We start from the raw sequence: 27,658 nt of genomic DNA on the forward strand, positions 1-27,658 counted from the left end.
ATGTGTAGAAATAAATCTAAATATGCAAATATATAAAGATGTAGAAAGTGCAATACCCAAATCAAACCCACAGGGACACAGAGAGTGGGTGGGGGATAAAAAATCAGAGATTCCAAAAATCCTCGGTGGGTTGTGCTGCATCCCTGAATTCCCAGGTGGAGCACGAAGGGAGGGAAAGGAAGAGGTGACTCGGGGCTGCTGGGATCTGTCCCTGGCACTGGGAACTGTCCCTGGATGACAGAATCTGTCCCTGGAACTGGGATCCTTGCCTGGAACTGGGATCTACCCCTGGCACCAGGATTTCTTTCTGGATCAGGAATCCATCCCTGGAACTGGGATCTCCCCCTGGCACAGGGATCTCTCCCTGGCTCTGGGATCTGTCTCTGGATCAGGGATCTCTCTCCAGCACTGGGATCTGCCCCAGCACTGGGATCTCTCCCACTGGCACTGGGATCTCTCCCACTGGCACTGGGATCTCTCCCTGGCACTGGGATCTGTCCCTGGCACTGGAATCTCTCCCTGGCTCCCATGGCTCTGGAATTGTCCAGGATCTCCCTCTCTCTCTGGGACTGGAATCCTTGGGAATCTCCAGGCAGGGAGGGATTCCTCCTCCTGTGGGGTTATTTTGGGGTGATTTGGTGAAGCCACCAGAACTTCCCGCTTTTGTGCAGTTGGTTCCTCTTCCCTGAAACTCTGAGCGGAGAGGCCTGGGATGCCCAGGCAGGGCAGGGGCAGGACGGGACCGAGGGTCCCTGGCAGAGTAAAGGGGCTGGAAAGGGGCTGGAGGGGCAGGGGTGGAGCTGTGGGGTCAGCCCAGGCTGGGACGGGCTGGCACAGCCTGGGAGCCAAGAGGGGCGGGATTGGGATTGGGATTGGGATTGGGATTGGGATTGGGATTGGGATTGGGATTGGGATTGGGATTGGCACTGGCATTGGCACTGGCATTGGCATTGGCATTGGCATTGGGTTTGGATTGGGTTTGGATTGTGGTTGGCATTGGGATTATGATTGGGATTGGGATGTGCTGGCACAGCCTGGGGGCCAGAACTGGGGCAGGAGGGGTGGGAGCACTTCAGGAACCTGAGCTGGGACCAAGCCAGGGGGTGCAGGGGTTTCCACTGATGGGAGGCTCTGAACATGGATTTGTGGGATGGGATGAGATGGGATGGGATGGGATGGGATGGGATGGGATGGGATGGGATGGGATGGGATGGGATGGGATGGGATGGGATGGGATGGGATGGGATGGGATGGGATGGATACTCTGAGCCTGGATTTGTGGGATGGGTCAGAGCCTCTGGGCACACGGGATGGGAATGAACGGGTCACACCATAGGAATCCACCCCGAAATGCAGGAACCCCCTGCTGGGGCCTCCCCAGAACCCCAGATGTGGTGTGGGGCTCCTGCTCATCCAGCTCTGGGAAAACTCGGGACAAAAACCCGCTGGAACAGATCAGGGCTGCGGGCTGGGATCTGGGGTGGAAGCACAGCCGTGTTCCTCCTGAGGAGAACCGAAGTGTGAGGCTGAAACCGTTGCCCAGAGATGTCCTGCACCCACCCAGGGCCTGTTCCCAGGCTGATCCCGAGGATCCTGGGTTGTTTCCCAAGGTGCTGGAACACTCCTGGATGTTCCAGGGCCGTGTTTGTGCCTCCAGGCCCCCTCAGGGGCGCTGCCAGCCCCTGGGGAGCAGTCAGGGCTGTTCTGTGCTCGGAAGGGGGAGCAGAGCCGGGTGAGGAGCTCCTGGGGGCTCCTGCTGGCTCCACAGGCTGTGGTGCTCCAGGAAAACAGGGAAAACAGGCAGGGCTGGAGCTGAGGGCTGGATCCCAGTGAGCTGGGCATCCCCAGGGTGTCCCTGCCTGTCCCTGGCCCAGCTGGAGCCACAGCCCAGTCCAGGAGTGGCAGGGATTGATGGATCCCAGTCCCAAACTGGAGCTGGGCATCCCCAGGGTGTCCCTGCCTGTCCCTGCCCCGGGATCCCAGTCCAGGAGTGGCAGGGATTGGGGGATCCCAGTCCCAAACTGGAGCTGGACGTGAGGAGGAGCAGCCGGGCCCAGGCCACGGAGCTGCCCAGGACCCACAGGGGCCAATCCCGGCGTGCCAGGATAAACACGGACAGGGAATTTCCAGCTCTGCTCCTCCTCTCCCTGATTTCCCGACCCCAGGTGGCACAGCCGCCCGTCCCTCGTGCCTGGCGCTGTCCCCTGCTGACCGGAATCTGGGCTGGGCTCCTGCTGCCCTTCCCTAAAATCCAGGGGATATCTGGGATTGGATTCCTGAAAATCCAGGGGTTATCTGAGACTGGATTCCTGTAAATCCAGAGGATATCTGGTATTTGATCCCTGTAAATCCAGAGGTTATCTGGGACCGGATTCCTGTAAATCCAGGGGTTCTCTGGGACTGGATTTCTGTAAATCCAGAGGTTATCTGAAACTGGATTCCTGTAAATCCAGGGATTCTCCAGGATCGGATCTCCCATTCCTGCTGCCCTACCCTGTAAATCCAGAGGATACCCAGGATAGGATCCCTGTAAATCCAGGGGTTCTCTGGGATTGGATTCCTGTAAATCCAGGGGATACCCGGGCTCAGATCTCCCACCCCTGGCTCCCCGTGCCCTCCCAGCCCCTCAGGAATTGTTTGTGCTGCTCCACCAGGAATCCTCACGAGGGACCAGCAGGGCTGGAGCTGGAAAGGGAAGAAAACAAAACAAGAAAAGGGGGAAACTCCAGAGAGAGCCAGCAGAGCTTTCCTTCCTGAGCAGAGCTCTCTTTCCCGACCAGAGCTTTCCTCCCCAGCAGAGTTTTCCTTCCCCAGCAGATCTTTCCTCCCCCTGCAGAGTTTTCCTCACCCAGCAGAGTTTTCCTTCCCGCTGCCTCTTTGCTCTTGTTCCTCCAACCCCGATCCCAGCTGGTTTCCCTTTGCCTCCCAGTTTGGGGGGCACCTGTGGTGCCCCTCTTTGATGGGGGGAGCTGGGAAACTCCTGGGTCCTTCCCTCCTTCCCTTGATGCCTTGGAGTGGCTGCCTGGAGCAGAGGCCGGGCAAGGTTACAGAATAAAGGGGGTGTTTATTAAATCTATTTATAAAATATATTTATTCAAGAGATACACCTTAGGCAGTCAGGAGCCTCCTGGGCTACACCCAAGGTGGATGGTCATGAGTTTTTCAGACAATTATAAATTCGGTTCATTTGCATATCGGGGGTTAATGCTCCAATCACAGCTTCAGGTAATGAAGTCATTCACCCCCAGTTTGCTCCCCCCAGCTCATTTTGTTGATACTTTTCAGGGCCTGAGGCTGTCAGGTGTCCCCGAGTTTCAGGCCTGGAGAGGAATTGTTGTGTCTGAATGAAAGGGAGAACAGCAGCTGACAGCCCACGGAGTTTGACACTGCACGGCACAGGGGCTGGAAAACAGAACAGCGAAATCCTGAGGCATCGCCCTCCTTCCTTCCCTGCTTCCCTCCCTCTCCCGGGCTGGATCCCGCGCCTGCCACAGGCACGAGGCCATGAATATTGAAGTGCCAGGGGGGTTTTTATGGACTCCACAGATGTGCCGGGGCTCGGGGCCGGCCCCGTCACCTCGGGCCGCCTGAAAAGGCCGAACAAAAGCCCCGAGAGAGAGGGCGAGGGGCGGAGGGGGCAGGGAGGCGAGCCCCGGGAGAAAGTTGAAAGCGAAGAAAAGAGGGCCGGGGTTGATGGATATTCCATCTGTTTGTGCTCGGGGGGCTCACAAAGGCTGCCGGGGACGCGGCTCTCCGCGCCCTCCCTCCCTCCGGTGTCGGGGACGGGTCGGGTTCGTTCGCCTCTGGAAGGAGCGGAAAGTTTGGGGTTTGTGGCGCGTGGGGGGACGGAGCAGTGGGGCAGAGCCTCAGGATCAGCCCCGTGGATCCCGCTATTCCCACAGGGAGCTCTGGGATCTGGTCTGGGATCAGGATCAGCCCCACGGATCTCGCTATTCCCACACAGAGCCTCTGGGGTCAGAGCAGTCCAGTGGATCCTGTTATTCCCACAGGGAACTCTGGGGTCGGATCTGGGATCAGAGCAGCCCCTTGGATCCCGCTATTCCCACACAGAGCCTCTGGGATCAGATCAACCCTGTGGATCCCGCTAGTCCCACAGGGAGCTCTGGGGTTGGATTTGGGATCAGCTCCCTCCACCTGTAAAGGAGGACAAGTTTTGGGCTCTTCCCAGAGTTTTCTTGGGGCCCATGTGTGGCTTTGGGGAAGAGCAGCAGGGTAGGGACAGAATTCCGTCTCCTTTGCGGGTTTGGAAAAGCCCTCCTGGGTGCAGCTTCCCGGCCAAGGCCGTTCCCAGCCCGGAGCCACCCGGAATGGCTGAGGGAGGATGCAGGGAGAGCCGCGGGGCCTGGCACACTCGGAGCAGGTCCTGGCACCGGCCAGAGGCTTTCAGGGATGGATATTCCAAGGAAAACGGGACCTCTCCAGCTTTCCCTGCCCAGAACCTGGCGGTACCCAGGTCATGGTTGTGCCCCGGGGCTGGCAAGGGCCGGGCAGGGCCGCGCTGACTTCCCCGGCAGCGCCTCCGGGTGGGATTCACAGAGAGCCCCGAGGGGAGATTGCTGCAGCCAAGGGAGGCACAAAAGGTGTGGCCACAGCCCAGCCGACCCCAATTCCTCTCCATCCCCAATCCTGCATCATCCCCAATCCTGCATCATCCCAATCCCACTCCATCCCAGTCCCACTCCATCCCCAATTTCTCTCCATCTCCAGTCCCACTCCCATCCCCAATCCCATTCCCTCCTCAATCCCATTCTGTCTCCAATCCTGCTCTCTCCCCAATCTCACTCCTTCTCCAATCCCATCCCATCCCCAATCCCATCCCATCCCCAACCCCACTCCCACCTCAATCCCACTCCATCCCCAATCCCAGTTCTATTCCAATCCCATCCCATCCCCAACCCCACTCCCACCTCAATCCCACTCCATCCCCAATCCCAGTTCTATTCCAATCCCTCTCCCTCCCCACCTCTCCCAGTCCATGTTTAGGCTGGTGCAGCTGGAAGGGAGAGGGGCAGGCCGGGCTGTGCTGGGGGCTGGCCTCAGCTCCCCTTTCCCTTTCCCTTTCCCTTTCCCTTTCCCTTTCCCTTTCCCTTTCCCTTTCCCTTTCCCTTTCCCTTTCCCTTTCCCTTTCCCTTTCCCTTTCCCTTTCCCTTTCCCTTTCCCTTTCCCTTTCCCTTTCCCTTTCCCTTTCCCTTCCCCTTCCCCTTCCCCTTCCCCTTCCCCTTCCCCTTCCCCTTCCCCTTCCCCTTCCCCTTCCCCTTCCCCTTCCCCTCCCCCAATCCATCCCTTCCCAGGAATGTGCTACCCTGCCCGGCGCTGCCCATCCCAGCTCCCGGCGCCTCCAGGACCAGGCTGGGGCTCCCTGTGGGGCTCCCTGGGCTCAGGCTGAGCCTGGAGGGGCTCACTGGGGCTGATTCCTCCCAATCCTGTGGATTAACTGAGCTCCGGGGCCACGAGGAGCCCTTAGGCTGTGCCTGGAGGGGAGGGAGGCGGAGGAGAAGGGAATGGGGACGGGGGCACAGCCAGGCCCTGTCTGCAGACGACTTTTCCTGGTCCCCTCCTCCAGTTCCAGCCTCCTCCTGCTCCTTTACAGACCCCTCCAAAGGGCTCTTGCTCATTGTTCCCCAGCCCGAACCAGCAGCTTTGCTCAGGAATGGGATGCTGGGGCTGCAATTCCCACATTTTCTCACGCTGGAGCCCGGGACGAGGCCAGGCTTCCCCTTGCATCCTTCCCTGCGCTGCTCCGGCCACTCCAGGGGGGTTTGTTCCCTTTTCCCAGCTCCTCCTGGAGGTGCAGGGCTCAGCACTGCTCCACACAAACCCTCTGCAGGTCCCTCCATGGGCTCGCTTCTCCCCTTGGCTCCCAAAAACTGCCCAGACATTGGAATATCTCCCCTGGAGCAGCGGGAAGAGTTCCACACTGCATCCTTGCTGCCGCTCCCAGCACGAAGCCCCTTCCTTTTTTTAATTCCTGAAATGACCATTTCTTTCTAAAAGCAAAGAGGTTTGGGCAGTTTGAGGTTTTCATTCTGAGCTGCAGAGCAGTTCCTCTGAAAAAGAGATGAAAACGCGATGGAATCGCTCCTAAAAAACCCAAACACAGCGGGATGAGGGCAAGTCCTGTAACCCACACACTTCTCTCCTGGTTTTCCCTTCTCTCCTGGTTTTCCCTTTTCTCTTTGGTTTTCCCTGTTCTCTGCCTTGTCCTGCTGGGAGGTTTTCCCCTCCGTTCACTCCTAGCTCTGCTTTTCCCGTCAATCTTTCCCTGGATGAGATCCTGAGGGAGCTGCCTGCCGGCCAGCCCGCTGCTCCTCATCCTCCATCCTTCATCCTTCATGGTTCATCCTCCATCCTTCATCCTTCCCACCCAGGAAGGGGCTGCTGGAAATATCTGCGCCTTCCCCTTTGCGTCCTGCCCGTGCTGAGCAAGGCTGAAACACCCCCGGGTCATTCCTGCGGCAAAAATCCCTGGAAATTTGGGGCTCCCCCTGCTCCTGCTGCCGGCAGGGAGTTCACATGGGGATAGGTTGGAAAAAATGAAGGGTTTGAGTTTGGGGTGAATCCCCAGTTTGGGATGAATTGGAAAACCAGTGGCAGGTGGGGATGTGGGAATGGATTGGATTATCCAGGATATTCCAGCGGGTTGGGAATGGGAATGACCTGTGGGGCTGTGAGAGCGGCAGGTGAGGGCGCTGCCCGTGGGCTGTGCTGGATGGGGTTGGTTTGCTCCTGCCTGGGAAAAGTGGAGCTGGGAATGCCAGGAGAGCTCCGGCTTCTGGAGCTGAGGTGGCCGGTCCAGCCCAGGAGAGGACAAATCCCGGTGTCCCGGTGATCCCGGCTCACTCCGTGTCCTCCTGGGGCCGCAGGAAGCTCGAGCTGCCCTCGAGCTGCCTCCAGCCCGGAGGGCCCATCCCAGCTGGAAAACATTCCCTGCCCTTCCCGCCTCCCTGCCTGACAGCAGCAGCTGCTCCGGCTGCCGGCAGCTGCTCCAGGCATTCCCTGGGAGTTTTCCCGCTCCCGCGCTTCCAGCTTTGAGGTCGGGCTCTTGGAGCCGGGCGCTTGGCACCAGGAGCTGTGGCTGCCGTTCCCAGCCCTTCCCGGCCCCCGGGGTGGGTGAGCCCCGCCGGCCCTGGCACGGCTGGAAAACGGGGATAGCGCCTGGCTGGAGCCGTCGGGAAATTTGGGAATGGAAAGGTTTATCCTGCTGTTGGTGTTGGTTATCCTGACCCTTTCAGCCCAGAATCGGCACCATGGTGGGGACAGAGAGTGACAATCCCTCATCCTCTCCCAAATCCTCATGGATAAATCAGGGATCCTTGAGCAGGAGCTGGGGAAGGAAGTCTGGGGGGTTTTCCCCTCCCAGGTGAGGTGAGGGAGGTGAAATTTGGCACAGATCCTTTCCCGGGATCTCAGGAGGGACGGGAGGAGCGGCCGAGCTCGTTAACGGTGGAGCAGCTCCCGTGAGGAGCTCCAGGGAATTTGCTGGAGCATTCCAGATGTGCCTTTGCTCCTCCAAGGCCCAGATGTGCAGGCTCCTACCTGCCCCGCATCATCTGGGGCCCAGATGTGCAGCCCCGCTGACCTCGAGCACAGATGTTCCTTCTCCCGGAGACCCCAGGCCTTCCCTGGAAGTGGACAAATCCCAAAAATCTCGCTCAGACACGAATTCTGGCTACGTGCGGGAGAACCTTGAGAATTTTTTAGGGTTGGGTTGTTTTTTTAGGCTCTTTAAAATGTGGGGCAGGTGCTGCCCCTCTGAAGCCATCAGGAAATTTCTCACGGATTTTGAGGGAGAAATTCGGAAATCAAAGGGTTTGGATCCGAAAGCTGAAAGCGTTTAAGATGTTTAACGGGATGCCAGAGCCAGAGGGAGAGAAAACCTCTCCAAGGGGTGTTTTACCCCCAAAACAACCCTTGGAACTGAGCTCCCCTGGCCCCAGCACCTTCTCCAAGGTCCCTGCAAACCCCGGGATGTGAAAGGAATTTTGTTTGGAATGCAGAGGGTTTTTTTGTGGGATCTCGGGCACAAACGAGGCGGCTCCGGGGGGATCTGAGCCTCCCAAAGCCCCCAGCAGCTGTCGGGAGCCACAGCTGCAGCTCCCGGCGCTGCCAAGAGGGGAGGCGGATTTTTGGGTGATGATCATATAGGAGCTGAACAAAAAAGGGGGAAAAAACAGGCTGGAAAACACGGTTAGAGACTTCAGGGAACTTTACGGTCAAGCTGAGCTTACATAAGCCCCGCTTTAATCCTGAATTAGCAAAGGTTCACCCGACAGAAAAAGGACTTTGCTGTGAGCACGATTTGGTTCTGGCTCTCAGCGAGGCTGGGTGGTTCCTGTGGAAAACAACAGCCAGGCTCGGAAAGGGAAAAAAATCAATTAATCCAGCGAATCCGCTGTTTTCTTGGGAAAGAAGGAAAAGGTGCAGGGCCGGAGCTGTCCCCAGCTCAAAGGTTTCCCATTGTCCCTTCTGTGCTGCCCTGGACCGGGGGCGCATTTTGGAGGCTGAGAGTCTCCAAAATCGATGTCTGCACCCCCTAAACTCCACACGGAACCTTTCTGGAACCTGGGATTGCTCCAGGAGAGAGAACGTGGGAGCTCCAGCTCCTCCAAAAGCTGCTGAGGACGTGTGGAATGTCCATGTGGGGCCTTCTCCAGCCAAAACAGAGCAAAACTTTTATTTTTTGTTCCAGCTGTGCTCCTTTGGGTTCAGGAGAGCCCCAGGAGGCCACACCTGGTGTTGGGATCAAAACAGGGAGAAGAGAAAGGGAAAAGTCCAGGGAAAGTCAAGGAATAAGTGACTGATTAAACATTGGGAAAGGGCTGGATGCCGTCTCAATTCCCTGGGAAATTTGGGATTTGAGAGCTGAGCTGTCTCCTGTGGGCAGCCCAACATCCAGCTGAGGCCGAGCTGGAAAGGTTTCTCCCATCTTTAAAAATTCCCAAGGGTTCTTTCTTTTACCTCCCTAAGTTTTAAAAACTGAAATCTTCAACCCCAAAACTTGATAAATCGCAGGAGAAAATTGGGCAGCATGAGTCAAAGAATCATTTATTGACAACATTTCAGTTCCTGCCTTTTTCAGGGCAAAGTGGGCACCCCTGAAACAGGAATTTCCAACGAAAAATGGAAATTCCTTGGAATAAGCCAAGCTCTGGAAGTTCTTTGCTCTGTAACGATTTGATTCAGGGACTCAAATCTTTTCTTTCTGAGCTCGTCTTTTCCTGCCACAAGTTTTGATTTCCCAAGGTTTTCTTTGCAATATGGGGAAAAATGATGGTAGGAAATGCAAAAAGAAGCATAAAACCAGTGGAGGTTTTGTTCACGGGCAGAGCTTTTCCTTGTGGGGGTGGCGGGGCCCAGAGAAATGGGGATTCCCCATCCCTGGGAGTGTCCAAGGCCGGGTTGGACAGGGCTCGGAGCAGCCTGGGATGGGGAAGGTTTCCCATTCCGAGGGGTGCAATGGGATGAGATTTAAGGTCCCTCCCAGCCCAAAGCGGTCTGAGATTCCAGGATCCCATGGCTGAGGAGAAAGCCGGACTTGAGGGACTCCAGTTCTCAGACATTGGGAAGAAATTCCCCCCCGGGAGGGTGGGGAGGGCCTGGAGTGGATTTCCCAGAGAAGCCATGGCTGCCCCTGGATCCCTGGAGTTCCCTGGGATAGCGGGAAGTGTCCCCATAGCCGGGGTGGCACTGGATGGACTCCGAGGCCTTTCCAACCCAAACCGGAATATTCACCCTTTCAATCTCCATTTTCCCAACTCTGCCGGGCTCTTTAACCAATATTTCCAATATTTTTTTTCCCCGCGCGGGACTGAACCCCGTCCCCCCTTCCTGAGCCCCGTTGCTCCCTCCCGGCAGGGAACCGCCTGGACGAGGGCTCGGACGTGGAGTCGGAGCCGGACCTGCCGCTGAAGCGGAAGCAGCGCCGCAGCCGCACCACGTTCACGGCGGAGCAGCTGGAGGAGCTGGAGAAGGCCTTCGAGAGGACCCACTACCCCGACATCTACACCCGCGAGGAGCTGGCCCAGCGCACCAAGCTCACCGAGGCCCGCGTGCAGGTAAGGCCCGGCCTAACCGCTCGGCCCGGCCTAACACGAGCTCCCTGGACCGACACTGTACACCCCGGTTTGACCCTGCACATTCTGGCCTAACTCTGTGCAGCCCAGCCTAACCTGTGCTCCCCGGACTAACCCTGTGCACCCCGGCTTAACCCTGCACATTGTGGCCTAACTCTGTGCAGCCTAGCCTAACCCGCGCTCCCCGGACTAACCCTGTGCACCCCGGCTTAACTCTGCACATTCTGGCCTAACTCTGTGCAGCTCAGCCTAACTCTGCACTCCCCAGACCAACACTGTGCACCCTGGCTTAACCCTGCACATTCTGGCCTAACCTTGCCCTCCTCGGACTAACCCTGTGCACCCCAGTTTGACCCTGCACATTCTAGCCTAAGTCTGTGCAGCTCAGCCTAACCCCGCCTTCCCCAGACTAATCCTGTGCACTCTGGCTTGACCTGGATCATTCCGGCCTAACTCTGCACAGCTCAGACTAACCCCACGCTCCCTGGCCTAACCTCTCTCTCCCGGCCTAACTCTCTCCCCTAACCCTAACTCAGTGCACCTCAGCTTAACCATGCACAGCCCAGCTTAACACTACACATCCCAATCAAACCCTGTTGCAGCCTAGCCTAACTCCACTCTCCTTGGCCTAATCCTGTGCAGCCCAGCCTAACCCCACTATCCCTGGCCTAACCCCGCACAGCCCAGCCTAACCCCACTATCCCTGGCCTAACCCCGCACAGCCCAGCCTAACCCCGCTCCCCCCACCTGGAACGCGGCTGGTCCTTCGCTGCCTCTTCTTTGCCACGGGGTTCAAAGAATCAAACTAAAAGCAGATCTTTATTGGAAGCTTCCAGCTGGGCACGGACACACCCGGTCGTGGGATTCCTACAATTTGATGAGGGTGATTAATTAGGATTTGTGACAGGTACAGCCAATAGGGTGTTCAGTTGTCCCAGGAGCTCACCCCATGTCAGCCCCAAGGGCTTCTTGGCCCCATTTTCTTCTCAGATTGAGATGGGAAAACAAAACACTCTTTTCCTTGGAAAACACCACTGGGCAGTGTTCCAGGGACGTGTTAGAAGGTCAATTATTGCTCTAAAATCTTGGAGAAAGCGTAGGAAAACCACCGGGAGCTGCAACTCTGGGGTCCCACAGAGCTACGGATCTGGGGGGAAAAGCAAAGCCCTTGGAGAGGAGCTGGGAACGGGGCTGCTCCAAGGTGGGACCGCGGTCAAACCCAGCTCTGCCCCTCCGTCCAACTTGCCCACATTCCCACGGATCTGGAGAGGCCCTCTGGATTCGGCCCCTCCAGCGGTGCCAGCTGCAGGCTTTGCGTCCCCGCTGGGGCCGGGAGCTAAAATTTGGCATTTTCTCTTGGAGGCGATCCCTCCGTTCTCCCCGGAGGACGCGGCGCGTGTTTATTCCCGGCTGGAGCAATCCCACATCTCCCGGCCCGGCCCCGGGAGCAGATCAGATTTTGCAAAGTTTGCAAGTTCTGCGTGTGAATTTTCAGACGAGTTTGAGTTTTTTGTTTGGTTTTTTTTTCCCCTTTGGATCTCCAGAGAGCACAACAAGGGCTGAGGAGGGGGAAGGCAGCAGAGGGGAGGAGCGGGAAGGGAGGGTTCGGAGATGGGAATTCTGACACGGACACGATTAATGGCCCTGGCGGGAGCTGCACACAGAACCCCTCGTGTCCCGCAGAAAGGCTGGGTCAGTGTGCAAACAGCACCGGGATCGGCGATCCCGGGATAAAGGAATCCCTCGGGAAAGGGGCAGGAATTGGGGATTGGATTCACGGCAGTGAAATGGAGACCCCGCAGTCCGCGCTCCCAGCAGGAATCCCGGGCACTGTGGGAGCAGGGAAGGGGCTCCCCAGGCAGGAGGAACGCTCCTGGAATGAGCTTTTCCAAAGGAAAGTGGGCTGGGTTTGCCTGTGGGTGTCGGGATTAGGATGTGCTCAGCCAGGAGCCAGAAACGCCAGGAGAGTTTTGGGGTTTCCCCCTCCAATCTCTGGGAATGGGGGTGTCCCCCACTCCGGGTTAAAACCTTCCCCAAGGAATTGTCCGGCACTCCCGGCGCTGCAGCAGGTCCTGTCACCTCCTTCTAGCCTCCTCCCGGGAAATCCTGGATTTTCCTGGAGCTGTCACCTCCCTCCAGCTTCCTCCTGGGAAATCCTGGATTTTCCTGGAGCTGTCACCTCCCTCCAGCCTCCTCCTCGGAAATCCTGGATTTTCCAGGAGCTGTCACCTCACTCCAGCCTCCTCCTCGGAAACCCTGGATTTTCCTGGAGCACTCATCCCTCCAGACTTGGCCGTGGAGCCTGGAGAAGGAAATCCAGCAGAACCTGGGCTGGTCTGGCTTTGTTCTTGGTGCAGGGAGTTCAAAGGCGTTGATTTTGTGGCTGTGCAGGATCAGGGATGTGGGGAGCCTGGGAAAGAGGCTCATGGAGGGCACATTCCGGGCTTGGAATGTGTGAATTCCCCCAGTTTTGGGGCTGGAATGTGTGAATTCCCCCAGTTTTGGGGCTGGAATGTGTGAATTCCCCCAGTTTTGCTCTGTGTGTTTTGCCCTAATCGCTCTTCCTCGCGTAGGTGGGCACAAGCTGTGGGGCAGGGCACAGAAAATGGATGTTCCTGCGGAAAATAACGGGAAAAAACGGAATTTCGAGGGAGAGCAGAGCTCAGGGCACACCGTGGGACGGAGTGAGGGTCACACAAGGGATGCAGAGGAGGAAGGGAAGAGCCCCAAAATGCCAGGGAGAGCACGAACCTTTTCCAAGGATTTGGGAGAAGAGAGGGAGGAAGGACAAGCCAAAGAAATTAATCAACTGATTAATTAAATAAGAACGTTCTTCTCATCCCAAGCTGGGCTCTCCCAACCCCTCCGTGCTCCCAGCCCCTCGGTGGGGATGTTCCTGCCAGGGCCGTGCAGCAGCTGCTCTCCAGGCACATTCCTGCCGCCTTTCTCATCCCGGCAGCCTGGCACGGGCGGATTTCCCACCACGTGGGGGGCTGCGGGCCCTCGGCGGATTTTCTGGATATTAGGGCAGATCTTCCACTGACTTTTGGGATCTGCCGACATCGCTCAGTCGAGGTCCGGGGAAAAGAAAAATAAAAAATAGGCCCCACACACACACACATAAATTCACACAGACACATCCAACAGGGAATCCTCCCCACCTCAGGGGCTCTCTTCTGTCTCGATGCAGTTTTTAAGCCAAGAGTTGAGTTTTGGGTTAAAAATGGCTTTAAAGTAGCAGGGCCAGCTCAGAGCAGGGGCTCTGGGGTTGTTTACAAGGCGTGGAGGGACAGGACAAGGGGGAATGGCTCTAAACTGAAAGAGGAACAGTTTAAGTGGGATATCGGGGAGAAATTCCTCCCTGTGTGGGTGGTGAGGCCCTGGCACAGCATTCCCAGAGCAGCTGTGGCTGCCCCTGGATCCTTGGCAGTGCCCAAGGCCAGGCTGGATGGGGCTGGGAGCAGCCTGGTATAGCAGGAGGTGTCCCTGTGGGGTGGCACTAGGTGGCACTGGGTGGCACTGGGTGGGCTTTGAGGGCCCTCCAGCCCAAACCACCCTGGGATTCATTCCCTGATTCATTCCCTGATTCGTTCCCTGATTCCATGAAGGGCCTCACCAAGACCATGGGTGATGTCCCTGAGCTCCACGTGTGGGGTGGGGGCAGAGGCCAGCAGGGGTTTGTGACCCAAGAGAGGGACTGGAGAGCAGCTCCCCCACATCTGGTCCTCATTCCACTCATCCCTAGATCACAGCTCAGGGGTGGCTTTCCTCCTGCATCCAGTTCCTGGCCCTATTCCTATTCCTATACCTATATCCTATTCCTATACCTATATCCTATTCCTATTCCTGTTTCTGTTCGTATTCCTATTCCTATTCCTATTCCTATTCCTATTCCTATTCCTATTCCTATTCCTATTCCTATTCCTATTCCTATTCCTATTCCTATTCCTATTCCTATTCCTATTCCCACTCCCACTCCCACTCCCACTCCCACTCCCACTCCTCCTACTCCTATTCCTACTCCTACTCCCACTCCTGTTCCTGTGCTGGACCCCCCCTTCGATGCTCCCCGCACAAACCCGGGGGTCTCTCTTTGCTCCTCTCCTGTTCTCTGATCTCCCCCGGGTGCCGCTGCCTCTCCACCATCCCCGGGTTCCCGTCCCGTGCCCTCCTCCCTGGGGAAGCCACGGGCTGTGCCATTCCCGGGCTGTGCCGTCCCCCGGCTGTGCCATCCCCGGGCTGCGCCGCTCCCGGGCTGTGCCATTCCTTGGCTGTGCCATCCCCAGACTGTGCCGTTCCCGGGCCGTGCCATCCCCGGGTTCCCGTCTGTGCCCCTCTCCCTGTGGGAATTGGGGGCCGTGCCATCCCCGGGCCGTGCCATTCCCGGGCCGTGCCATTCCCGGGCTGTGCCATCCCCAGCCTGTGCCGTTCCCGGGCTGTGCCATTCCCGGGCTGTGCCGTTCCCGGGCTGTGCCACTCCCGGGCTGTGCCATTCCCGGGCTGTGCCATCCCCGGGCCGTGCCATTCCCGGGCCATGTCATTCCAGGGCTGTGCCATCCCCGGGCTGTGCCATTCCCGTGCCATTCCCGGGCTGTGCCGTCCCCGGGCTGTGCCATCCCCAGCCTGTGCCATTCCCGGGCTGTGCCGTCCCTGGGCTGTGCCATTCCCGGGCTGTGCCATTCCCGGGCTGTGCCATTCCCGGGCTGTGCCATCCCCGGGCTGTGCCATTCCCGGGCTGTGCCATCCCCGGGCTGTGCCATTCCCGGGCCGTGCCATTCCGGTGCCATCCCCAGCCTGTGCCATTCCCGGGCCGTGTCGTTCCCGGGTCTCCCATCCCGTGCCCCTCTCCCCGGGGAGGCCGCGGGTCCCTCCCGGCGGGCCGGGCCCCGATCCCCCCTGTCCGATAAGCGGGACTCGGAGGCGTTGACAGCTCCCAAACCCCGCGGGCCGGGCGGGCAGACGGGCCGGGGGAGCCGCTCCCGGCTCCGGTTTCTTTCTCCGGGGGCTGAGCCGGGCTTTGGCCGGGTCACGGCGGGGTTTGGCCGCTCGGGCTGCGGATTCCAGCTCGGGCGTTAACGGGTTAATCCCGGGCCCAGCAGGGCCCGCGTGGGTTTCAGCGGGGTGGGGACGGCGGTGGCCAGCCCGTGGAAATTCCAGGGATTTGTCCCTGTGCGAGGCAATGTCCTGAGCTGGAGGAATTCTCGCCCTCCCGGAAAACAACCCGTGAATGTCCCCGGCATTAGGGAATTAACAGGAATTCGCTCAGTTAATTTAGCGGGAGCTTTGATTTTGATCTCGGACGCTTTCTGGGATGTTTCGCCCGTTTTTGTAATTATCTCGTGGATGATGTCAAAGTTTTGATGTGGCTGAAAAAAAAAACCTTAAAAGGGATTCTGTGACAGCTTTGAAGCTTTTTCTCCCTGGCATTCCTGGTGGAGGGACTTTTTTCCCAGAACAATCCATTTCCCATAAACAATGGGGAATTCGTTTGTGGGGTGGTTTTCAGCTGGAAAATCCTTTTGCCAGGAGATTCTTCCGTAGGTGTAGGAGCGACCTCCCTGAGGTGGTGTCACAAAAGCCACCAGGGCCAGCAGCCGCGAGGATGGGGAGCTGGAATTAATCCTTGTCCTGGACAATCCCAGTTGTGGACTGGTTTTCCCAAATCTGTTCCATTTTCAGGGCAGGTTACCAACAACCCTCACTGCTTGTTGCTGTTATTTCGCCAGCAGGAAGAAACTGAAAGTAAAACAAAACTGTCCAAATTATCCACTTTCAACTTGGGAAATTCTCCACTGGGAACATTTTCCACAAATATTCCCTGGTGCAGAGGTTCTCCTTATTTTTCCCAGTGCTGTGATTGAGCCAGGGATTGGAGGCTCTGAAATTTTACATCCAAAAATCAGGCAAGATTTCCCTCCAAAAAACCCCAGAGGGTGTTTTTGGCTCCTCAGAATCACCTGGGGGTGACTCAGGTGGGCACGGGCAGGTTTGGGATCCTGGCACAGGCAGGTTTGGGATCCTGGCACGGGCAGGTTTGGGATCCTGGCTCCTCCTGAGGGATTCCTGGGAATCCCGGAGGTGGGTGCTCTGAGATGCCGATTTTCAATGCCAATCCCCAGGAAATTCCCTGCATTCCCTGCATTGAGAATCTCTCCTTTCAATCCCAAATTAAAGCAGATGGCAGAGCTGCCAGCCAGGGCTTTATATGGCTTTTTATATGGCTTTTTATATGGCTTTTTATATGGCTTTTTGTATGGCTTTTTTCCTCCCGATGGATCCCCAATGATCCAGAAAGCACCTCTGCCATTCCATAAGAAGGCTTGGAGCAGTTTTGGAATCTGGAATTCTGGCATTCCACAGAAAAGTGGACTTTTGGAGACGTTTCCCGCTGTGGGGAATGAAGGGCCTCATTCTGCCCAGGGCTGCAGCACCTCGGCCACACAAATGAATTTCCCTTCACTGAGAAATTCCCTTTTCCATGGGAACAGAGCTGCAGGAACCAGCAGAAAATCCTTCTCCAGCTGAACTTCAGGCAAGCCAGGGATGAGCTCTTGGAATTCCAAGCCCCAGAGTCTGAACAGGGCTGGAGACGGATTTTGGGAAGGGCCTGGGGGTGCTAGGACGGGGTGGGGATGTGCTGGAGCAGAAGGAGGGAAGGTTTAGGTGGGATTTTGGGAGGGAGTTCCTGGCTGTGAGCTGGGGGGGCCCTGGGGCTGCCCCTGCACCCCTGGAGGTGCCCCAGGCCAGGCTGGAGCTCCCTGGGATAGTGGAAGGTGTTGATTTGGGAATGGGATCAGCTTTGGGGTCTTCAGGGCCAGCTCGTTTTGCACGTGTGGGGCAGGGAATCCACGACCCAAAGGGAGAATTCCACAGCAGGAATTGCTCCCTGGAACCCCATTCCCCTCCTCTGAGCCCATCCTGTGGATGGAGGGATCCTCTGGGATCGGTAGAACTGGATTTTGGGTAAAATCACGGATTTTGTGCCAGGATGAGGAACTTGGAGCTGGCTGCTGTGGCTGTTTGTCCTGCCCTGCCTCTCCCTGAGCCCGGGGGAGCTGCCAGCCCCCGGTGCCCTGCCCGAGGTGGGCAAGGTCGGGGTTCCCTCCAGAGGAGGAGCCCCAGGCCCTGCTGGTGTCACCCGGTGTCACTCGGACCCAACCCCGAACCAAACCCGGCCGGGCTGCACCCATTTATGGCAGCAGGGTCAGCCCCAAAACCACACAGGGCCTCCTGGGGCTGGTAAAAGCAGCACTTCCAGCCCAAAATCCCCAGCTCAGCCAGGGCAGGGACCAAAACCTTTGTGCCCCCAGTCCCAAACCCCTGGTTCCAGCCCAGTAAGGGTCCAGTGGCCAAGGCTCCACCTCCCCAGTCTGTCCCAGTTCACCAGTTCAGTTCCTGTGCTCAGCACTGGGGAATATTCACAGCAGCCAGGAGCAGGCTGGGCTGTGCCAGGGTGTTCTAATCTCTGAGCCACTGGAGCTCTCCCTGGAAGCTTTTCTTGGCAGAGGAAGTCTCGGTGGCAGGGCTCGAGGTGCTGCTGGAGCCTGGCTGAGGCAGGAAATCTGCCCTGACACCTCCTGCACCTCCCAGGGGTGGCAACATCGAATCCTGCCCCAAAATGTTCCAATGCAGCTCTTAAATCATCGAGGTTTGGCTGCCAGGAGAAAAATATTTATAAAATATTTATAAAATCCTGCAGCTTTCCCACAGCACCTGATGCTTGTCACCATCCCCAGGTCCCAGCCACGCTCAGAGCTGGGGTTAGACAGGGATAATCAGGGAGCAGAACACATGGTCCGGTTTAAAGTTTATGTTTGATTTTAGCAGAGGCTCCTCTGACAGCTGAAATCACCCCTGGGAAACAGAGCTTGTAAAACGTGGAGCTGGGAAAGGCCAATGGCCAAAAGCTGCGTTGTTCCACGGGAGTGCGATTTGATTTATAAATATTACCGACCTCTGTGCTGAGGGGTAAAGCTGCATCACTGAGCTCAGAGCTGGGAGTTCCAGCCCGGCTTAGGATGTCTCATGTGGAAGTGGCCACCTCTGTCCCATTCCCCTCTATCTCATTTCCCCCATCTCATTCCCCTCAATCCCATTCCCCTCTATCCCATTCCCTCATCCCACTCCTCTATCCCATTCCCCCTATTGCATTCCCCTCTATCCCATTTCCCCATCTCATTCTCCACAATACCATTCCCTCTATCCTATTCCCCTATCCTATTCCCCCATCCCATTCCCCCTCTATCCCACTACCCTCTATCCCATTCCTCTCCATCCCATTCCCCCCATCCCATTTCCCCCATCCTACTCCCTCCTATCCCTCTCCCCTCCATCCCATTCCCCCAATCCCACTCCCTCTCTATTCCATCCCCCCATCCCATTTCCCACAATCCCATCCCCCCATCCCATTCCCCCTTATCCCACTCCCCTCTGTCTCATTTACTTGAGAAAATGTTTAAGGAACACTGCAGCCGTGTAGGAACCAATGTCCCAATGAAATTTTTCCCTACTGACAAGGCCTTGTTTAACCAAACCCAGGTGTTTTCCCAAAAAAAAACCCAAACCCCACTCACCTGTTCGTCGAAATCCTACAAACAGCTGCCACCTCCAGGATCCGGGAAATGCCGGCAGAAATCCAGACTGAATTCCCTGGATAATCTCATTTGTCAGGAGCCATTTGTTCTGCTCCACTAACCTGGTTTAGTAGTTAATATTTAATATTTAATGTTTAATTTTTATCTCCACCACATCACCCACCAGAGGAAGAGGCTCAGCACTGAGCGAGAGCAGGGACAGAGCAGGAGAAAACCCCTGGGCCCAGCTCTGTGTGTCCTCCTGGGATTTGGTTTTTCCTGTCGGGAATCCTCTCAGTGGCCCCGGGGATGCTCCCTGGTGTCTCAGCTGAGAGGAGACATCACCACTGCAGAGCTGTGTGGATTTAGGGGACCCCACAGGAGGGATGGAGCAGGGAATGCCCCTGGGGTCTCCCCAGCTCCAGCTCCTCTCCAAAACTCCTCTGCACCCCCTGAACTCAGCTTTGGCAGGGTGGGCGAGGCCCTGCTCTGGTTCAGGAGAGCTGGAGAGGCCCTGACCCGGGAGAATCCCCTTTCTTTATCTGGGAATGGCCTTCAGCTGCCCCTGTGGAATATTTGGGGTGTCCTGAGGCCCTGACCCAGCAGAATTCCCTTTATCCAGCTGGGAAGGGCCTTTAGCTGACCCTGTGGAATATTTGGGATGTGCTGAAGGCCGGATCCGGGAGAATCCTCTTTGTCCAGCTGGGAATCACCTTTAGCTGCCCCTGTGGAATATTTGGGGTGTCCTGAGGCCCTGACCCAGCAGAATCCCCTTTATCTAGCAGGGAATGGCCTCCAGCTGACCCTGTGGAACATTTGGGATGTGCTGAGGCCCTGACCTGGGAGAATCCCCTTTCTCCAGCTGAAAAGGGCCTTTAGCTGACCCCGTGGAACATTCTGGGTGTCCTGAGGCCACGAAAGAGCCTTTCCCACCTGGTTCCTGCAGCCCCTGAGCACAAACAGGTGCTGCAGCCCCCTTGGCTTTCCCAGCCCTGTTTCCATTTATTTTCTCATCCATCCCATCCATCTTTCTCCCACATCAAGTCCTGATTAGGCTGAGCAGGAGCACAACAGGCTTTTTCTTTCTTTTTTTTTTCCCCTCCCACAGGAGGCTCTTCTTGACCTTCCTTTCCTCTCCTTGTCTGACAAATTGTGGGAGCTGATCCATAGCTGGGATAATTCGCTCCAGCCCCGTCCTGGCAGGCAGCTGCTCCAGCAGGGATGGGCTGGGGAGCGTTCCCAGCTCCCTCTGCCCTCCTTGGGAGGCCTGAGGGATATCCAGGATATCCAGGAGCGGGACTGAGCCAGGTGCCCCTGCCTGGGCCCTGGTTGTGAGCAGGCCATGGAGAACTCCCTGGAGATCTCCTTCCCGGCTTTTTCCATGATGGGATCCCCTCCTCTGCTCCCCCTCAGCAACACCAAGCGCTTTTTAGAGCACATTTCTCTATTTAAGGCTGATTTGGGAGCTGATCCATAGGAAAAACCCCGAATGCAGCAGGTGCAGAGGGCTGTTCCCAGCCCCATTCCCATGGAGAGGAGCCCATGGACACTGCAGGGAACCCTCAGGGATCTGCTTGGAGAGAACGAGGAGCTGCTGGTTCTCCTGCTCAGCTCTTCCCCAGCCCTTTCCCCAAGTGCCGGCCCCAAATTTGGGGGTGGTTCTGCAGTTCCTTGGAAGGGAGTTTGGGGTTAGCTCTGCAGTGTTTGAGGAAAGAGTTTGGGGTCGGTTCTGCAAGATTTGAGGAAGGAAGTTTGGAGGTGGCTCTGCAGTTTCTGGGAAGAGAGTTTGGGGTCGGATCTGCAGTGCTTGGGGTTGGTTCTGCATGATTTGAGGAAGGGAGTCTGGGGTTGGTTCTGCAATTTCTGGGGAAGGAGTTTGGGGTTGGCTCTGCAGTGTTTGAGGAAGGGAGTTTGGGAGTGGCTCTGCAATTTCTGGGAAGGGAGTTTGGGGTTGGTTCTTCAGTGTCTGGGGTTGGCTCTGCAAGATTTATGGAAGGAGTTTGGGGTTGGTCCTACAGGATTTGAGGAAGGAGCTTGGGGTTGGTTTTGCAGTTTCTGGAGAAGGAGTTTGGGGTTGGCTCTGCAGGATTTGAGGGAGTTTGGAGTTGGCTGTGCAGTGTTTGGGGAAGGGAGTTTGGGGTTGGTTCTGCAAGATTTGGGGAAGGAGTTTGGGTGTGGTTCTACAGGATTTGAGGAAGGAGTTTGGGGTTGGCTCTGCAGTGTCTGGGAAGGGATTATTGGCTTGGTTCCCAAGACATGGGACCCCTTTTGTAAGCCCAGCCTCGGAGAAACCTCCCCGGCAGCCCCCAAACATCCTCCTCTTCCTCCTCTTCCTCCTCTTCCTCCTCTTCCTCTTCCTCCTCTTCCTCCCCCAGCGCGTTGGAGCGGGCCCAGGCTCCACGCCAGGCTCGCCATGGTGTAACAGGATCCGTGGCAGGGGAATCTTTCGGGGCCGATAAACCCCGAGCAGCAGGCGGGAACCGAAGGCAGGTTCCCTTTGAAGTGCACCTCGCATTACAGGCAGCCGCCGCAGCCTCGGGATTTCAACCACCAATAAAATGATTTACGAGCATAAAAGGCCCCAGCCACCTTCCAGCTGGGGGAAGGGGAGGAATCGCAAACGTCATTAGCTGCAGAGGCTCTGCTTTTTCTTCTCGGGGTTGGGAATGAGGGAATGGACCTGTTTGGGCCGTGAAGAGCCGCTGCCTGTGCTCGGGGAGATAAATCCCGCCAGGGGCTTTGTGCCAGGCCTGGCGCCCCTGGGGCCGCAGCCTCCAGCCAGGTCCTGTGGGAAGGGCTGCTTTAAACCCCCGGGAAGCTCTTCTGGTGCAGGTGGGGTTTTGGGGTTATTGCAGGTGTTTTTTAGGGTGCTGGTTTTTTAGGGTTATCGCTTCCCCTTTGTTTGCCCCAAAAATCGCCGAGATCTCGCGCTGGCTCCAGCTCCTTCCGCAGTGAGAGAGCCTCAGTCTCAGCTGGCTGAGTGTGGAAATGGCCCAAAATGTGCAAAATGGGGGGTTTATCCTCGGTTTAACCCCGTGCACAGGCTGTGTAAGGGCTCAGATTGGTTGACTTCAATCCCAAAAGCAACAGTTCTCCCAGAGTCACAGGAGGAGCGTAATTAGGAACTGGATTTCTCTGCCGATAATCCTCTCCCTCGGAGTTTATCTTCCCTTTCTTCTCAAACGCTGCAGCCTGAAAAGGCTCATCCCCAGGGTGACTCTACCTGGCTGTAAAAGGATCCTGAGTATCCTTTTATCTCCGCATAAAACAAAGGAATTACACCGGGTGTGGGAAGCTGCCGCTCTCACACGGGTGGATTTTAATCCGGAGCAGATTGGAAGTGTAAATGAGACGAGAATCACCCCACACGGGGCGTGAAGCAGCAGCAGCCTGTTCTGAGCTGGGTTTTGATCACATAAATCGGACCTCGGAGCAGCCAGGCCCTCCTGTCCCATCCTGGAACATCTCACTCCACATCTTCTTTCCGAGAGTCTCATCCCGAGTGGGTTTGCAGCTCCTGGCTCTTGCTGGGGAAAACAAAAAGGGTTTTCCCACCCTTGGGAGAGTCAGAAATGGCTGGAGTGGCCTCTGCATTCCCGGGGTTCTGTTTCCCTTCCTCTCTCCTGGATTTGGGTCTTGGTGATGGTTTTGCTTTTTGTGTGCTGCTCTCTGCACCGTGATCTTGATCTTTTGGGGGTGGGAGCTCTTCCAGCTCTTCCTTTTCCTCTGCAAGGGAAGGTTTATTCCTCACTTCCCTCTAAAAAGAAAGGATGATTCCTCTCTTTTCCCTCTGCAAAGAGAAGATTCCTCTCCTTTTCCTCTAAAAAGAGAGGATTTCTCTCCTTTTCCTCTAAAAAGAAAGGTTTGTTCCTCTCCTTTTCATCTGCAAAGAGATTTCTTTCCCTTTCCTCTGCAAGGAGCAGCTTTATTCGTCTCCTTTTCCTCTGCAAAGAGAAAGGTTTTTTTCTCTCCTTTTCCTCTGCCAAAAGAACATTTCTCTCTTTTCCTCTGCAAAGAAAAAAAAATCTCTCGTTTTCCTCTGCAAAGAGAAGGTTTATTATCTCCTTTCCTCTGCAAGGAGAAGGTTTGTCTCTCCTTTTCCTCTGCAAGAAGTTTAATTTCTCTCCTTTTCCCCTCAACAGACAAACTTTGTTCCTCTCCTTTTCCCCTTTAAAGGAGTTTCTTTCTCTCCTGTTCCTCTGCAAGGAGAAGTTTATTCTTCTTCTTTTCCTCTTCAAAGAGGTTTCTTTTTCTCCTTTTCCTCTCCACAGACAAGGTTTATTTCTCTCCTTAAGTACCAGAAATACTCCAGGTGTGGAAGTGGAAGGGAGGGACACGACAGGAGCAGGGCAGGCCCACAGCCCCCATTCCAGACTGGAATTTTGCACCCGTGCAGGACCAAAAAAAAGGGGACAGGGGATCCCCTTTGGGCAAAAAAAAAAAAGCTTATTTAGGTTATTTCTTTATTCCTTTGTGCTGCTCCCTGCTCCCAGAACCTTCCACGGACTGGGCTGGATGCATGGCAAAGCGCCTCAGGCCTCGGGGTTCACTCACTGCTCTCCCCTCGACTCTGTCCCAGATTTGGGGGATTTGGGAGCCAGGAACACCTCCAGAGTGTGGGAGCACACGGGGGGTGAGGTGACCCATTTCTGATTTGGGGGATTTGGGCACCAGGAGCAGCCCCAGAGTGTGGGAGCACACGGGGGGGTGAGGTGACCCATTTCTGTGCCAGATTTGGGGGATTTGGGCACCAGGAGCAGCCCCAGAGTGTGGGAGCACACAGGGGGTGAGGTGACCCATTTCTGTCACCTCCTGGAGGTTCTCCGGGCTGGCCGTGCCCCAGCCCCAGCTCTGGGGAAGGAGGGCTTGGGTGCCAAGGACCTGCCAGGGCCCCACAAACCTCCCGGGGCCGGCATTGAGGCCGAGGGCGCGGGGGGAACCGCGGGGTTCTTGTTCTCATTGTGAGGAAACCAGCGTTAAATCAGGGCCTGCCCGGGCCTGGGCACTGCCGGGGCCGTCACAGCCCCCAGGAAACAGGGAACAGATCCAGGGAACCCCAAAACAACCCTGGGAGCAGGGCTGGATCAAATAACACCCCAGGAAACGGGGAACAGATCCAGGGAACCCCAAAACAACCCTGGGAGCAGGGCTGGATCAAATCTGCAACCTAGAAATGGGGAGCAGATCCAGGGAACCCCAAAACAACCCTGGGAGCAGGGCTGGACCAAATAATATCCCAGGAAATGGGGAACAGATCCAGGGAACCCCAAAACAACCCTGGGAGCAGGGCTGGATCAAACCTGCAGCACGCCTAGAAATGGGGAACAGATCCAGGGAACCCCAAAACAACCCCACAAGTGGGGTTTGATCAAACCATTCCCTCAGTACCCCAGGAAATGGGGAACAGATCCAGGGAACCCCAAAACAACCCCACAAGTGGGGTTTGATCAAACCATTCCCTCAGTACCCCAGGAAATGGGGAACAGATCCAGGGAACCCGAAAACAACCCCAGGGGGAAGCTCAGGGGACACTGACTCAGAACTGCCTGACTGAAAATTGCCTTTTCCAACAAGAAAACTGCCCAGGAATGAGGAATTTACAGGGAACTCGAGGCAAAGGCACCCACTTTGAGACTGGGATCCTGTTTGGGGCCTGTGGGACCACGGTTCTGCCGTGCCTGGGAAGGGAGTTTGGGGCTTTTTCAGCAGGATTTGGGAAGAGGGGTTGGGGTTGGTTCTGCAGGATTTGGAGAAGGAGTTTGGGGTCGGTTCTGCAGCATCTGAGGAAGTAAATTTGGGTTGGTTTAGCAGGATTTGGAGCAGTTTGGGGTTGTTTCTGCACCATCTGGGGAAGGAAATTTGGGTTGGTTTAGCGGGATTTGGAGCAGTTTGGGGTTGGTTCTGCAAGATTTGGGGGACAGAATTTGGGGTTGGTTTTGCAGACTTTGGGTGAGTCTGGGGCTGGTTCTGCAGTGTCTTGGGAAGGAAATTTGGGTTGATTTAGCAGGATTTGGGGAGTTTGGGTTTGGTTCTGCAAGATTTGGGTGACAGAATTTGCAGTTGGTTTTGCAGACTTTGGGTCAGTCTGGGGTTGGTTCTGCAGCATCTGGGGAAGGAAATTTGGGTTGGTTCAGCAGGATTTGGGGAGTTTGGGGTTGCCCCCAAGGTGTGGGAACCCCTTTGTAAGCCCAGCTCCTGACCTGAGGCCGAGCAGCTTGGGAACCCGACAGAGGGGGGCGGCTTTCCCCCCACTCTCGATTTTTGCTCCGTTTTTTTCCCCTGGCTGCTGTGAAATTCAATCGTGTTTTGCAGCTCTCGAGGCCTCCCAAAGCCCAGCAGCTGCGTTCTCATCTGCCTTGAAAGCTTATCCTCGTGAACCCCAAACACGACCAGGCCTGAGAGCCCTCCCTGACGAAAGGAAGCAAAGCCAGCCCAGGAGACAGCTCGGGGAGCCCTTTTCACCCTGCAGAAGGGAGATTCCCCCGATAAAACATTTGGGAATCCCTCTTTGCCCTGCAGAAAGGAGATTGCTCCTGATAAAACACTTAGGCAGCCCTTTTCACCCTGCAGAAGGGAGATTCCCCCCAATAAAATATTTGGGAAGCCCTTCTTGCCCTACAGAAAGGAATTTCCCCCCAGTAAAACACTTGGGGAGCCCTTTTTGCCCTGCAGAAGGGAGATTGCTCCCGATAAAACACACCAGGGCAGCCACACAAGTTTGGAAACCTCCTCTGGAGCCTGGCGGCTGTGGCAACGCTGCAGGGCTGAGCTCAGCTTTGTGCCGGCCTTCAGGCCGGGTTTATTCCAGCGCCGAGGCCGCAGAGCCCTCGCAGGCAGGGCAGGGCTCAGCACAGCCCCGGCCGGAGGAGCTGAGCCCCCCGAGCTCCCTGCGGGGCGGCTCCGTCTCTCGAGCCTGTCCAAGCCCACCAGCGCGATGCTGATCTGGTGTTTATCCCTGCTCGCAGTGCCGCTGGTGTGGAACTTAATCCCGTGGTGGGATCCCCAGCCTGGAGGGTACCGGGGGCGGCCGGGGGTACCGGAGTGGGCTGGGATGGGCTCTGAGGAACACTCCAACCCGGTTGTCACGACCCCATGGACGGCCATCACTGCTCGTTCTGATTTCAGAGTGCAAAAAGAGGCAATGAGGATTTGGTTCAATTAAAATCAATGTATCTTTAGTGATACAAACAAAATGCGATAGAGGAGAAGGGAAAGAAAAGAAAGAAAGAAAGAGGGAAAAGAGGAAAAGGGTGGTGTAGTTACCGACAGCAGACGCGAGTCCTCATGGCATGGAGCCAACAGACCACCTTGGCAGTCCTCGTGGAGCGCCAATAGATCCGTCTTGTCCGTCAGGGAGGCCTCAGAGAATCTCTTTTTCAGGGTGATTATTGTAGTCCTTTTTGGGGCGAGGGGCAGCAGGGCAGGAAGGGGGAGAGGTCTCGTGAGTGCTGCAGGTTTTCTTGCACAGTGTAGGAGCGGGGCAGGCTGGGCTCTGCAGCAGGTACAGCACAGTCAGAGCAAACACAGCTCCGCAAACACGGCCCGGGAACCGTGACAGTCCCGTTGTTCCTGCACGGCTCTGAGGGGGTGTCTTGGTCCAGTGGGTGCAGCTGCAGGAGGAACCCGGGTCCCGCCTCAGCCAGACCAGAGCTCCTGTGCTGTGGTTTAGGGTCCTGGGGTCTCAGCCCCTGACAGTCGTGAGACCCCAAGGGATCTTCGGACCAGCTCTTACCCCATCACCCCCCGCATCCCGGCGCCCCCGGCCGCTGGAAACCCTGCGGGGGACGGGGATGGGGCTTTGGGGGGGAAGGGAACGAGGAACGGCGCTGGGGATTCACCGCCGCACGCCGGAGGCTGGGCCCAGCTTGAGCCCGGCTTTGGCATTGGCCGGAAGGTGCTGCCGTCAGGTGTGACAGGGCATTGCTCAGGTGTCACCAGGGGCTGTTTCCTGTCCCCCCAGGTGTGACAGGCATTGCTCAGGTGTCACCATGGGGTGTTTGTCACCCATGGGGTGTTTTGTGTCCCCCATGTGTGACAGAGCAGAGCTCAGATGCCACCAGGGGCTGTTTTCTGTCCCAGGTGTGGTGGACATTGCTCTGGTGTCACTGTTCAGGTGTCACCATGGGGTGTTTCCTGTCCCCCCAGGTGTGACAGACACTGCTCAGGTGTCACCAGGGGCTGTTTTCTGTCCCCCCAGGTGTGGCAGGCATTGCTCGGGTGTCACCATGGGGTGTTTTGTGTCCCCCCAGCTGGGGCATTGCTCAGATGTCATTGTGGGTTGTTTCCTGTCCCCCAGGTGTGACAGACATTGCTCAGGTGTCACCATGGACTGTTTCTTGTCCCCCCAGGTGTGACAGGGCAGAGCTCAGGTGTCACCCATGGGATGTTTGTCACCCATGGGGTGTTTCCTGTCTCCCCAGGTGTGACAGGCACTGTTCATGTGTCACCAGGGGCTGTTTTCTGTCTCCCCAGGTGTGACAGGCACTGTTCATGTGTCACCAGGGGCTGTTTTCTGTCCCCCCAGGTGTGACAGACACTGTTCAGGTGTCACCAGGGGCTGTTTTCTGTCCCCCCAGGTGTGACAGACACTGTTCAGGTGTCACCAGGGGCTGTTTTCTGTCCCCCCAGGTGTGACAGACACTGTTCAGGTGTCACCAGGGGCTGTTTTCTGTCCCCCCAGGTGTGGTTCAGCAACCGCCGGGCGCGCTGGCGCAAGCAGGCGGGAGCCAACCAGCTGGCGGCCTTCAACCACCTGCTGCCGGGGGGCTTCCCGCCCGCGGGGATGCCGGCGCTGCCCCCGTACCAGCTGCCCGACTCCTCCTACCCCACCACCACCATCTCCCAAGGTGAGCCCCCCGCCTGCCGCCCCCACCTCCCCTCGGCCGGGCCGCGCGGTGTCGGAGCCTCCCGGGGGTGGGAACGGGGGTGATCCGGTCCTGCACCTGCCCGGGGTGTGGCGAGCCTTGTGAAGGTGTAGCGAGCCCAAGGGTT

At 56.8% G+C, this 27,658-nt stretch overlaps 1 protein-coding gene across 2 annotated transcripts in view; it reads left to right on the plus strand.

The window, feature by feature from the left end:
• The window catches only part of PAX7 (paired box 7), a 114,793-nt gene that overhangs the window by 42,346 nt on the left and 44,789 nt on the right, over positions 1-27,658 (plus strand). For both annotated transcript variants that reach the window (XM_063417541.1, XM_063417542.1), the window contains exons 5-6: positions 9,877-10,076; positions 27,348-27,513. In XM_063417541.1, the coding sequence (XP_063273611.1) occupies positions 9,877-10,076; positions 27,348-27,513 (366 nt within the window). The remainder of the gene's footprint in view (positions 1-9,876; positions 10,077-27,347; positions 27,514-27,658) is intronic.

Source organism: Prinia subflava, chromosome 21 (assembly GCF_021018805.1).
Source record: "Prinia subflava isolate CZ2003 ecotype Zambia chromosome 21, Cam_Psub_1.2, whole genome shotgun sequence".
Classification (NCBI taxonomy): domain Eukaryota; kingdom Metazoa; phylum Chordata; class Aves; order Passeriformes; family Cisticolidae; genus Prinia; species Prinia subflava.